The sequence below is a fragment of the Acanthochromis polyacanthus genome, chromosome 5, assembly GCF_021347895.1.
Source record: "Acanthochromis polyacanthus isolate Apoly-LR-REF ecotype Palm Island chromosome 5, KAUST_Apoly_ChrSc, whole genome shotgun sequence".
Classification (NCBI taxonomy): domain Eukaryota; kingdom Metazoa; phylum Chordata; class Actinopteri; family Pomacentridae; genus Acanthochromis; species Acanthochromis polyacanthus.
In genome coordinates, this window is record NC_067117.1 from 19,697,940 (window position 1) to 19,712,249 (window position 14,310).

Consider the following 14,310-nt stretch of genomic DNA (forward strand, 5'->3'; position numbering starts at 1 on the left):
ACACACGCATGTGCTCAGTGCAAGGTCAATTTTCATGAAAGATTTCATCCTTCAGAAATGATTCAAAGAAGTGAGCAGCCTTGGGTGGAGTACTGTGCTGTCTGAGTGCTTTTCTCATTTTTTATCTGATGAGTCATTAAAAACACTAATAAAGATGATGGTAAATCTACAGTGATATGAAACATGTAAAATGGAAAATCTTTCCAATAAGACAGAACAAAAATGTTCCTTGAATAGATTAACTGATCATATCAGGAATAATCAAACCATTCTGATACTAGACATAAATCGAAAACATGTACAAAAGTATAGCATGTCTTAGTTTACCAAAACACTCTTTGTCTGTGGCTCTTTAACCCGGCTTCATTGATTATATCCTGGGTGTGTGGTGGCTGGTTAAAGCATCATATGGGTCAGTGGATTGCCCGGGGCGATAGGCCCCTCGTGACACTGGAATGTTCCAGATATTGTCACATGATCACCAGCATTACCGCCGTGTCACCACCGTGACCGAACGCTTTAGAATAAAAAGGCTTTTGCATGGTGGGATTGTGCTTGAGGGACAATAGTGTGTGTTTATGAACGGGTCATTATTTAAGTAGCCTACGTAATATGTTTGGTAATTAAATGAAAGCTTAAAAGTTTGATGGTGCACCAACAGGCCCCTCTGCGATCCCACTGGGATATGGAAACAAGAAGGAAGTAAACCTTTAGGCTTCTTTTAGGATTTGCTTTGAAGGAACCACTGGGGATGACTAGGTTGCAGTGATTGACGACTGATCTGTTTTTTTTCGTTCTCTCCCAGTCTGACTTCTCACCACAGAAAAATTAGGTTTTAAAATACAAACATGGCAACTTAATTGTACTCGGCTGCTGTGGATGTACTAAATCAGAAGAAAATTGCACCAGATGAAATACACTTTGTGGCATTCTTGAATAAAAACACGATGAATATTCATACTGATCAAGGTACAAAGTGAATCTTGCGGTGTGTTTATTGCAGGCTTTTTGCATTTCTTGTACTAACCACCAAACGGATATGAAAACACCTTTAATGCATGATAAAGACACAAACTTCACGGAGGACAGAGAAACACTCTCTGCATTCACATGAATCACCACAGCTTTACATTCTGATGTTAGTATGGCACAACATGACCTCCTCAGAATCTAGTCTCATTTATGTCTTTTTTCTGCTCTTTCTGCTTCTTCTAGCCACTGCAGATCGACGACAACTTCTGTGGCCAGGACTTCAACCAACCTTTGGGGGGGACCAGCACCATTGAAGGCATCCCACTCTTCATTGACAAGGATGATGGCATGACTTCAGTGGCGGCGTATGACTACCGCGGCCACACTGTGGCGTTTGTCGGCACACGCAACGGCAAACTGAAGAAGGTAGGAATGGGTTTTTTTTTTTCCCGCTTTGGCTCTTTCATTTATGTGATTCAAATTTCCGATGTTTTTGTTAGATTTTTAGCACAATAGTTAAATGAGGTGTGTTGGTGTTTGTCATTCGATGGACATTCAGGAAAACGGATTAACTTGATGTTGAGGGGCTTTTCAGGCAGTGGTGACTATCTCAGAATCTCACGCTGTGAACTCGATATAGATGGACACAAGGCACTTCGCAAGCCTTTTTTTACTCTTAAAGGGGAACTTCTCCATATTTCTCTTATTTGGAACTCACTTCTCATCTCTCGTTCCCCTTTAAATTGAATGCCGTCAACACCGTTTTTTTCTTGCAAGTGGCTATTTCGTACAAGTCATTCAAGAGCCTCTTTAATAAAACCTGCTCATTTAACAAGTGATTTCAAACACGTCTGCGGCTACTCCCTCATTGATTGTCATGTTAGTCACGTCAGACATAAAATATTACTGACATAAAATGTTACTGCTGTATCCCAATGCCACGTGTCTCAATGCCACGTACGGTCTCGCCTCTAATTTTAAGAGCTCGCCTTCAATCAATCCAACAGTTATGACTGGCGAATGGCTTTTCTGTTCAGGTCAGCTGTGCAGCTCTGACAATCCAGGTGGATTGATTGAGCATTGGACGGGAGGATAAAGTGGTGATGGCGAGAGTTTTAGCTTTGCTTTCTGAAATTCTTGATAAAATTATTGTTTTTCTTTGAGTGGGTTTCTTTTTATGTTTTGTTTTCTAGTCAAAAGTATTTGTTGTATGCGTTTTCAGTCTATGGAGGACGGAGCACTCAGGCTAAATGGCAGCTCATTAGAATTCACCCCGTTTCCCTCCGCTCGCCTCAAGACCTGTCATCCATTCAATATTATGAATGTATAATCAGCCTGTGTGTTTGTGCGCTTTTAATGCGTGTTTATGTATGCACGCAGCATTTGTGTGTTTGTCACTCACAGTATGCACAATTATTTGAACGCTTGTGATGGCATGGATTTGTGTGTGAATGTGTGTGTGTTTGTGTTTAGGAGAGCGTAAGAGACAACAAACAATACAATGTCGACTAAGATTCAGTGCTGCGGATTTGACACCCATTCACTTAGCCTGGCAACCGTCCCTTTATTTATTTAGCTGTTCTCACATGTCTTTCCTCCTCTGCTGTTATGCACTCTGGTGGAGATGTATGTGTGTGGAATATCACCTGGGAAAGCAATGCTACAGTAGGCTGTTGAGGTACGTTGTTCATATGTGTGTGAGTAACATCAGAGCCAAAGAGCCTGCAGTTCTTTTGGCTGCCTTATGTTTCAGACAGAAAACCCCAAAACAACAAAAAAAACCTGGTTTTGGAAAAGATTTGTTTGCACAGAAGAAACGATATCTAAAAATCGACATTCGATCACACACACACACACACACACACACACACACACACACACACACACACACACACACACACACACACACACACACACACACACACACACACACACTCACTCGCATGGACTTAGAGACAAATAAGAGAAATATGGAGAATAAGTCATGTATACAACAGATCCTTTGCTCCACCAACTCTGTGAATCAGCATCTCTTTAGGTAATTTTAATTTTATGTCACCTTAGGTTTTGAGTGAAAGAGTGATCTGCTTTTATCCAAATGTGTATTTTTAGGTTTTGACAGCTTAGTGGGAGCACATGCAGACCATGATAGCATGGCGGCGCATGTTCGCATCCTTACACCTTCTCAGGAGAGCCGGAGTGGTGAATGTTGTTTATATAGCCATGCCTGAGGGTGTGGAAGGCAGAGAGGGTAGAAACAAGGAGAATATTGGAAGGTGCCTCAAGTAAACAGTGTGCTTGTGTGCTCTTCATTTAACACAACTGTTACAGAAAAAAGAAGAAAGGACCAACAAAAATGATGGCAGTGATTGATATTGATGAAAAATAACCAATTTTCCTTTTTATTTTATCTTTGTTAGGCTGAGAATAATTCTGCTTTAAGTAACACTATGTTACCTGAACCATCTCTTCATTTGACTAGAACTGAAGTGCTTTGATATCCTGCGCTATCTGCACTCAGTCTATTTTTAACCAACTGTAATGTTCAAGGTTGTCCAGAGCAACAAGACGGTGGCATAAACAACACGTTTAAAGTACTAATGAAGTCCCACTGTGCTCCATTGGGCACATTTGCACTGATACACTCATGCACGCACTCACAGGGGAAGCTTTTTCTGAAGAATCGTGGTTTGATGGTACGTAGATAGGAGAGGTACAGGAAGAGAGAGAGATGGAGCAGATAGAGAAGAGCTGCAGGAGGTGGAGGAGAGAAGGAGGTGATGAAGAGAGGTGATGTCCACTGTTGTGATTAACTAATTCCAGCGGTCATCTGGATACTGCTGCGGTCAAGGACACAACGGTGGACTGGCCATCCGCTGCACTTAATATTTAGGATTAAAAGCCTCCATTCCCTTTCACAGTTTCATTATCTCGGGCTGCTTGGCACAACTTGTCATTGCTCTGTTCATCTGTCAGCAGTGTGCCAGCTTCTCATACTGTATCCCACTCTGTCCAGTCTCTCCTCTACTTTTTATGTCTTTCTGCCTGATGAAGCGCTGTAACTAAGCTGCCATTGTCTGTGCAGTAAAACAGATGGATCAGATGCACATTCAAATGGAACTCTGGTGACTTGGGCGGTTCTCTCAGCCACTTCTGCACTTTCAGGCACTGTTGAGCAATGACAATTAAAGGGCACTAACCCTGACCTCCACACACTTGCACACATATGCGCATTGTCAATAGGTGGTCTGAGGAGATGAGACAAAAGGAGAGGATGCCGGTCGATAATCCAATACCTATTGTAAGAGCTCGTATTTGATGCAGCGCACATATTTGCACGCAGACGAGAGTGAGGATTCCTCAGCTGCGCCCTCCATCAGGGTCCAATGTGGGCCATCTGCTGTGTGTATGTGGCCAGTGTGCCAGGTGGTAGGAGCCCCCACTGCCCACTGTGTGTCCATTGTGGCCATGCCAGACTCAGGTGGGTGGGTTTGGGGGTGCTGCACAGTGCTCATTCATTAGTGCATCAATGAAGCTAACCCGCAGCTCCTGACAACAACACAAACAGTCCCAGTTATGATTTAATGACAGATGCAGCATGACAAAGTGGACATTATATGTCACTTGTAAGTCACTATGTATAACATAATCTACACAGAAATAACCAAGAAGTACATCTTAGCAGCATGAAAGTCCTTCAATTTGGGATTGATCATGTTGAGGACAGCAGAGTGACTCACTGTTCTTGTGAATGTCTCATAACCAAAAGATAACATGATTGACCTCTGCACCAGGGAAAGTGTTTCCGTGAACTAATTAGCATCGGTTCTGTTGAGGTGTCCTTGAGGGAGAACAAGAACCATTACCAGTTCTGTCATCACAAAGGGGATGAGAGGATGACTGCATCAGCCAAGCAGCTCCAAACTAAACATTGAGGGCCATATGGGATTGGACATGTTGTAGCTGTTTTGCACACAGCAGGTCCTGTGAAGCCACAGTTGGCCTTATGAAAGACAAAGTTTTGTCTCTAGTTTGAGACCTCGATTTAGAACTCAAGTTTGTGCTTCTCCCACAATAAATTAGGTACATGCAGCTCTGTACATGGAAGAAAGTGACAGAACTGTTAAATTCCAATTTTGAGCCACCATCTGACCTCTGTACAGCAGAACCGGAAAACACTGGATTAAATTAAATACTTTCTGCAGCTTGTTGACCATCAAAGGCTTTCTTGCGTCTTGCATTTTTCTGGTAACCACTGACTACTATAAATTGATTTTAAAGTAGGCAGTAAAAGCGATTGCCCACACTAACTGTAGCATTGGTAATATTTTCTGTGATTATTGCAAAACCAGACTCTCAGCAGTGGCCGCACTGGTGACACTGACATTCCAGAAGTCAATAACAAGTGACAGTTTGTCGTTTGTATGTGTATATTGCTGTGTGAAGGCACTGATGTATTCCACTGGGACTGCCGGTGCCACCATCAAGAGACCATGTCATGGCCTAATTGACTGATGATTGTTGTTCTACTGGTGCATAATGCTGCTCTGTCAAACTCCCCAGTGTGTTTGTGCGTGTGGGCATGCATGTCTGTGGCTTGCTTTTAAATGTGTGTTCGCCTTTGCAGACAGGACCTCCACCCGAAAAGGAACAAATAAACATACTGTGTAAACACACCAGGTTTAACTAAATGATACAGTCAGGGAGGGATGGAGGAGGAAGAAAGGTTTTTGTGATCTCTCTCTCTCTCTCTCTCTCTCTCTCTCTCATCCTCTGTGTGCTGTCTTTCTGATTGAGAATGTACTAATCGGAAAGGCAGAGAAAATATGACATGAGGACTTTGTTCCTGTGTGTGTCCGTGGTTAGTGTCATCGTTTGGCTCAGCCACCCGAGCCACGAGTTGTTTGGCCCGGGCGTGAGCACAGAGGCTGTCTTTGTGCAGGCGTTTGGTAGCCCTCGGTCATTAGTTCACACAACTGCATGGGGTCACACAAACACGCACAAAGCGGATGAGAAAGAGACTGAGGAAATGGAGATGTAAAGAATGATGAAAGGGATCCGATACGGTAGATGCAATGGAAGTTGAGATCAAACGCTCAAGACTAAACAGATAATTTATACTTTCCATTCAACGCTCAGTTTTTCCACCTAATTTGGCTCTTTTCCCAGAGTGCCATCAGTTATCCACTCCTATCATAGTTTCTGCTCTCTACTGACAATATAGCTTTTAAATGGTGTTTTCTGATTGCATGTAGCCCAGTTTAGCCGTTACATGAATGTGACAAGCCAAGCATATACAGTATATCTTTCTCGCCGTAGAAACGTTCTCTTAGCATGCAACCTAGCATGAAATCGGCTCAATCAAATGAACTATCTGGCTGGCTAGCCTCGCAATTAATCGGACACCCCTGTATGCATCTGACTGTGTTATTCTAACCATTCCACTATAGCAGAAGGCTGGGCTGGGATTCAGATCACTGCCATAAATCTCATGGGAGCAGGTAGATGCAGGTGATAAGCTCAAGTCTGGGGATTTCACGCAAACCAGAAGGATGGCGTCATTATATGGAGGTGAATAGGATAGCAAACTTTGACAGTACAGAAGCCTGGCAAGACAAGTCTGACAACTGAAAGAAAATGAAAAATAATTGATTGTGATAAATGTGCAAAGTATTGATATACAACAGGCTCAGATCTGACTCCTGAGTGACCTGCTTTATTTCTCCTGCTATGCATGTTTTTCCCCTGCAGGACAGGAAAATGTATGAATCAATAAAATTATATTCTATATGAATGGTTACATTTGAAGCACTGCATATTTATTTGATTTTTGGCATTTTTTTAAGGATAAGCAGATTGGCAAAAAAAGTCTTGTTTAATTCTCCAGCCTTGTTTGATTTTTATATGAACTCAACACAAGTAGTTTTTTTTTCTTTTTAAAAATATGACAATCAATAACTACAAAACGTTAAATTAGATTTTTTTTTTAATGGAGTGAGTTTCAGTATCAGTCTTCTGTACAGAGTGTTGCATTATGGATTGTTTTTAGCTTTCAGACTTTTCAGTATACAGTATTTATTGTGAGTATTTATTCCAGAGGCAATCAGCCCTGTTTATCCCTAAAAAGTTTCTTAAGGCTTGTGTAATGTTGTGTAATGTTTTATTGCCAGTGAGAAAGTACTTTATTGACAACTGATCATGTTTTACAATCAGATTTCTCCTCTCAGTACAGTACATTAATATGCAACGTTACATGACTGTTTTTTTTTGTTTTTCTTTTACAATTTTAGTATTTTTCACAATATATAAAACCCAAAAAATAGAAATAATCAAATTATTTTGTCAGACGTCAAACACTACGCACCAGATGGCTTGTTATGTAGAACCACTGGAGAAGTCGTCCTTGTCTTTCATGGACTATAGCATACATGTAGCAGCCAGTGGGGTTTTTATAAGATGCTGAAAGGTCTGACCAACTGCGGATCAGCCACAAGTGCATAGCTTGAAGTCTGGCAAGATGGATCCTCAATTGATTGTGGCTTGTGAATCTTACGAACATCCAGCTGCTTTGCAAGGTAAACCTATCCTCATAATACATACAGCACCCTCCATAATTACTGGCACCCCCAGTTAAGATGTGTTCTTTAGCTTCTAATAAATTCAGATTTTTTTCTAAATATAGGACCACAATGGAAAAAAGAGGAAAATCCAACCTTTAATTAAAGTGCATTTATTCAGTGGGGAAAAAAAATCACACAATAAGAATAATTCTTTTACATCAAATCATGTGTGCCACAATTATTAGCATCCCTGATTTTAATGCTTTGTACAACCCTCTTTTGCCAACAAAACAACACCTAATCTTCCTCTATAATACATTTTTTCAACAATTTTCAGTGTGAGAGTATGCTTCTGCAATAATAATTGAATTTATTTTAAGGTTTTCAACACATCTTAACCAGGGGTGCCAATAATTATGGAGGGCGCTGTACATGCAACTGTGTGTTTCCATACATGTGTCCTGTGGAAACTTATGGATATCAATCATCAGTCTGAGTCTTTCTCCCATCTGTTGGCATGTCCTCACATGTGGCTCAGTCTTTGTGAATACACTCGCACATACAATTAAACATAAAGACACACTAAAGCCTTGGAGGATGTCCCTGCAGAATTAAAGCCAGAGTCAGGTCTTTGACTCTGCCACCTCTGCTTTTACTCAATGTCTGAGCAACTGTGATATAGATTGTTGGATATTATAGGTTCCAACAATCCATGACTCTTGTCTTAGCTAAAATAGCCACTGTAGCACCACAGTTATGAATTAGTAAAGGGTATTATCCGTTGCTTCTTCACATTGCCTCTCTGCTTCTGTTCTCTCTCTCATTTCCTCCGTTTCATCTGCTGCTCACATATTCTCTTTCCGCTCTCTCGTTCTGCCTCCTTCTGTGATCAAAGATTCCTCTCCCTGATAGTAGTTGAGCGTTTGTATATGTTGAGATGAAATGTAGCGATCGCTATTTTTCTCTAATCATTTTCTCTCATTAAAGAGAAGAGCAACACGCACACGCATACACCGAGTATCGACATACAGATGTACATGTATGTGGGACGTTTGCACATATAAAAAGTATGTGCACAACCTTGCACACGCTCACACATCTTAGAAAATGGGTTGTAGCACTTAAGTTGTAAGGGTAGACAGTAATGAGGGGTCTTCTTAAAAGATTTAATGCCACCCCATCATCTACACACACACACACACACACACACACACACACACACACCCTCGTGAATCCACCCACTCAGTCTCATTAAACCAGTGTCTCCAACACTGCACCTTTTTCTTACAAGAGCCTCATCTGCAATAATATCCATATTTCCTACCTTACTAACAAGCAGTCGTGACATTAAGGGGCACTATGAGTTGATACTCCTCTTTGCAAATCTTGTCCCAAATCCTGGTGCCAACTATTACCGAGTAATTTAACCAGTGCAGCAATAAATGTTCAAAGCTAATCACTTTTACGGAGCAGGATAAGTTACACTGGGCTCCTATGTTAGCTAATGCCACAGATGAGAACAGTTCAGTCCTTGATAATCTCAGTGCTAATGCACTTTAGCTCGGTCCAGCAGCGGGTGACTGCACTGCACTGCACAGCACTCATTCACTACCTCTGCGTTCTTCTCCTAATTTACTACAACCAGGGGTTAATGAGCCAAAGTGAGAAGTAGATGAGAGTGGGAAAGAAAGCCGGGCGAGAAAGAGACAGACTGAAAAGAAAGAGCAAGGGAGATGAATAATAAATGTACCATGCTAGAATCCATTTTTAAGGCAAGATTAGAGGAGTCTGGATGCAAGCTGGGATGCTCACATGATCCAAGTGAGGACGAGGCCGGCCTGTTTCTAGGTCATCTCCATTAGGCATCTCGGGATAGAACATCAAAGAATTCCTGCTTTTCACATCATATATATATATATATATGTATATATATATATATATATATATATATATATATATATATATATATATATATATACTATATATATATAGTGTATATATATATATATATATACTATATATATATATATATATATATATATATATATATATATATATAGTATGTGCAGAGTTACGTGCTTGTACATTTTTCTTCAAATTATATTTTCATTTGTAAAGAATATTTTCATCCTGCAATAATCAAACACATAATGTAACTATAATGTGTGCATTTGGTTTAGTTCTTATCTGCAAATCATGACTTTTTTTCTGCCCTAGTGTCTTGAGGTGTCAACACCATAGAATTTTACTGGAATCTAAATTAAAATCCAAATACTTAATCCTGTTGATATTTCTTATTGGGCTCATGAACCTTTAGAGGGGGAGGTTGTGGGAAGAGAAGGGAATCTTTGTCCTGGCATTGCGCTGTCTCTGCCAGCTGATACAGCCAAGAGCACACCTGGTGGATGGCACAATGCCAGGGCTCACCGGGCACACTCACTCCTGACAAGACACACAACTAGACACACACAGACACCAGAGAGGATGCCACATCTCAAGTTAACGGGCCAAAATGAGCACATTCATGCATGTGTATATATAGTCTTGGATACATGCTGGGGCTGCGCTGTGTCCAGAGGGTTACTGATGAGTGACACAGCAGGTATGGATTACTATGAGGGGCCGTACAAGACTTAATTCATTCTCGTCCTCTCACACACATATATTTTCTCTCATACTCACATACATTCTCCTTTCACACACATATATTTTCACTCTCTTACACGCATACATTCTCCTCTCACACACATACATTCTCCTTTCACACACATATATTTTCCTTGCACACACATACATTCTTCTTTCACATACATATATTTTAATATTCACGCACACACACATTCTGCTTTCACATACATACATTTTCACTCATGCACACACATACATTCTCCTCTCACATGCATATATTGTCACACTTGCACGTACATACATTCTCCTTTCACATTCATACATTCTCCTAAATAAATAGACATATATGTATATGTACAAAGAAAATATATGCATGAAAGAGAAGAATGTATGTATGTAAGAGGAGAATGTAGGTGTGTGAGAGGAGAATGTATGTATGTGCGAGAGAGAATAGTGGAAAAGGAAGTAAGTATAGTGGAAAAGGAAGTCCATCGTTTTTTGCGCTGTGATTGGCTGAAAAGCTCAAGTGGGCGGTGATGTTCAGGTAACGGTTACCATGGCAGATGGAGAGGAGTCCCGAGCGCTTCAGCAAGCCATTGGGGTTTTAAGAAACATTTTGTCATCCCCAGAAACGGTCACATATTATCGTCATCGCTTGAGCAGCAGGCGACAGGTTTATCTGCACCAAACTTTACTCACAGCACTGTGGAAAGTGAGATGAGACAACTTTTCAGACCTGCAAACTTCCAAGTCGCTGCAGCGGGACGAGCAGCTAACGCTAACGCCACACAAGGCCGAACTGGAGGATTACGTGTGGCGTTAGCGTTAGCTGCTCGTCCCGCTGCAGCGACTTGGAAGTTTGCAGGTCTGAAAAGTTGTCTCATCTCACTTTCCACAGTGCTGTGAGTAAAGTTTGGTGCAGATAAACCTGTCGCCTGCTGCTCAAGCGATGACGATAATATGTGACCGTTTCTGGGGATGACAAAACGTAGTGTCTACAGATACGGACCCGTACCCGTAGCCTGTGGCCGACGGATACGGCACTTTGCCTTATCATAAATATTAATGAGACGTACATGAATATTAATGAGTCGGCTGATGAACGCGCTTTGTGATTGGCTGGTAATCCGACGTACATAAATATTAATGAGCCGGTTTGGTAATCCGAGTGATGAAGGCGCTTCCGTGATTCGAGGTGAATCTGCGTGCTGAGCCTGTCATGTCAGTCATCTGCTGTTCTCTTTTCTATCATGCATAATGTCTTATAAATATCATTATCTGACTTTTTCACTGACAGCGATTTGGGGGTTGAAATCGGCACTACTATTAAAAATAGCAAAACTTTTTATTCACGTGACCCTGTTCTAATAAAGCACAGACAGCAAACAAAACAAATGGCAGAACTAACAGCCAGCAAACGAAAAGTATTTTTTTACCTTCAAAAGTAGCAACAGACTATTACATATTAACAACCTAAACAAAACCCTGACGTATTTTCTACGTCTGTCAACACAGACCCTGCACGTCAGTCACTTTAATGTTAGCGGATTCTGTTGAATGGCTAATTTACATAACCACAAACAAATCTCACAATATCACAGTAAATCGAGTTTGTGTTTTTTTTTTTAATTCATGCCGAATTAAAGAGCTGCTCCTCACCATTCACGAGTGTTTGTTTCATATTCGACATCCTTAACTTTATCTTGTAAATTAGCGCCCGAAATTAAATGGGAACATTTGCAATGGAGTTCGTCAGCCGCTTCCACCACTGAACGCGGTAAACTAATTAATAGGAACTGGACTTCAAACAATTTAGACACGGCGTCTAAAAGCGTAAAAACTGCAATGTCTAAAGTGTGAGAGGAGACGGTGTATTTTTGGTTAAATTATACAATGTTCGCCGTCAAAGTCATTCATATAAACTGCCTGTAATGTGCAGCAAATAGTAGTTAACCGGCGCCAGCTCTTCAGTGACCTTAACGGGTCCGTACCTCTAGTACAGATGCTACAGGTACGGATCCGTACCTGTAGCATCAACCATGACAAAATGTTTCTTAAAACCCCAATGGCTTGCTGAAGCGCTCGGGACTCCTCTCCATCTGCCATGGTAACCGTTACCTGAACATCACCGCCCACTTGAGCTTTTCAGCCAATCACAGCGCAAAAAACGATGGACTTCCTTTTCCACTATACTTACTTCCTTTTCCACTATTCTCTCTCGCACATACATACATTCTCCTCTCACACACCTACATTCTCCTCTTACATACATACATTCTTCTCTTTCATGCATATATTTTCTTTGTACATATACATATATGTCTATTTATTTAGGAGAATGTATGAATGTGAAAGGAGAATGTATGTACGTGCAAGTGTGACAACATATGCATGTGAGAGGAGAATGTATGTGTGTGCATGAGTGAAAATGTATGTATGTGAAAGCAGAATGTGTGTGTGCGTGAATATTAAAATATATGTATGTGAAAGAAGAATGTATGTGTGTGCAAGGAAAATATATGTGTGTGAAAGGAGAATGTATGTGTGTGAGAGGAGAATGTATGCGTGTAAGAGAGTGAAAATATATGTGTGTGAAAGGAGAATGTATGTATGTGAAAGGAGAATGTATGTGTGTCACAGGAGAATGTATGTGAGTATGAGAGAAAATATATGTGTGTGAGAGGACGAGAATGAATTAAGTCTTGTACGGCCCCTCATAGATTACCTTTAGTAGCTGCACCTTACACACAGCACACACACTCACACGACGTCTCACACTTTTTATTCTTTTGTAATTAAGCCTGGAAGCTCCTAGTATATGCCTTGGTTTTGAGGAGACTGTCTTAAAATTACTCCACAGCTCTCCACAAGCCCTTACCAACCACATGTGGAGGCTACAGAACTTCTTAGCCAGTAAGTGGAAGGAATCGTGTGTTTACAGAAGGATACACTCACGTAGAAGTAGGACACATAATGGAACATGACACAGCACTTTGATGCCTCCTTTAAATCTCTGTAAATAACAGGATGCGCGGAGCTTCTTCATCTCCATTTCACAGAATGATGAGTGTAAATATGTGAGTTACTATCAAATTTACTAATCTACTGTGAAGAATGCAGACGGCATGCACTCACACACACTCTCCTATGGGACGCGACTATAGCAGGCTTATCAGATTACACATTGCCAAGCTAATAGATTCTTAATAGATTGTTTTTGATTAGTTCCTCTGGTTTAGTGACGTTAAGATGATTAACGTTTGTGTATACAGAATCACATGCACATTTGTGTTTGCATGCACCTGCAAGTATTTCCATAGAGTGGTTATTGCGAACAGAATTTCTTATTACTTAAATGTGTGCGTTTTGTTTGAAGCGTGTCTCTTTGTGTTGTCATATGGCAGTCATATGCTTTGGGAGCATTTCAGGGTCACAAAATTCCAGCTTGGCATCAATCTCTCACACACACACACACACAGCAAAATACTCTTGAGGCACACAAAAACAACTCCGAATGCAACAACTCCTTGCGTTCATCCTTCTCACACAGCACGGCGGCGTCTCCTGCTGTCTAACTAATTACCCCCCCATCCTGTACCCCCAGAGGGAATAGCTTCAGCCATAGCTTTAGCCTGAAGCTTTGTCACAATGTTAGCTGGCTCGGTAGCTCGCCCCCAGCCAGCCTGTTTTTAGAGTACTCACCTCCTGACCACTGCTAGCCATATTGCACTCACCCTGTGGCTAATCCTGTTAGCGCAAGAGTTGGTGATAGCCAAGCGGAAAGCCAATCCCCCATGCTGTTCTAATGCCCTTTAGCTAATCTTTTAGCGTAACAGTTGGCTAAAGGGAACTTATTCCAGTTTCTTTGACTTCATTTGTTGTTATTTCCAATGTACAGGGCAGCTAATTACAGAGTTAAGATTTCATTTAGTGTTCATTTAGAGGAGTAACTGTTGTTTCCGAAGTGTCCTCTGCTCCAGTTTTTTTTAGTATGAGTGGAGTTAGCAGAGAAGCAGCTAAAAGCTCTATTATTGGTGAACTTGTGACTTCACCATTTTTATCTGCTAAGCCCTTAAAAATGAAGAATTGGGCATTTAAAAGGAGGCTTACTGGGCACAGAGTTGTATCCCTTTTTCGCACAGTTATTTCT

General features: G+C 41.1%; 1 protein-coding gene across 4 annotated transcripts in view; it reads left to right on the top strand.

The window, feature by feature from the left end:
* Positions 1-14,310, top strand: part of LOC110955286 (plexin-A1) — a 213,017-nt gene that overhangs the window by 59,762 nt on the left and 138,945 nt on the right. For all 4 annotated transcript variants that reach the window (XM_022200219.2, XM_022200236.2, XM_022200228.2 and 1 more), the window contains exon 3: positions 1,216-1,398. In XM_022200219.2, coding sequence (XP_022055911.1) covers positions 1,216-1,398 — 183 coding nt within the window. The remainder of the gene's footprint in view (positions 1-1,215; positions 1,399-14,310) is intronic.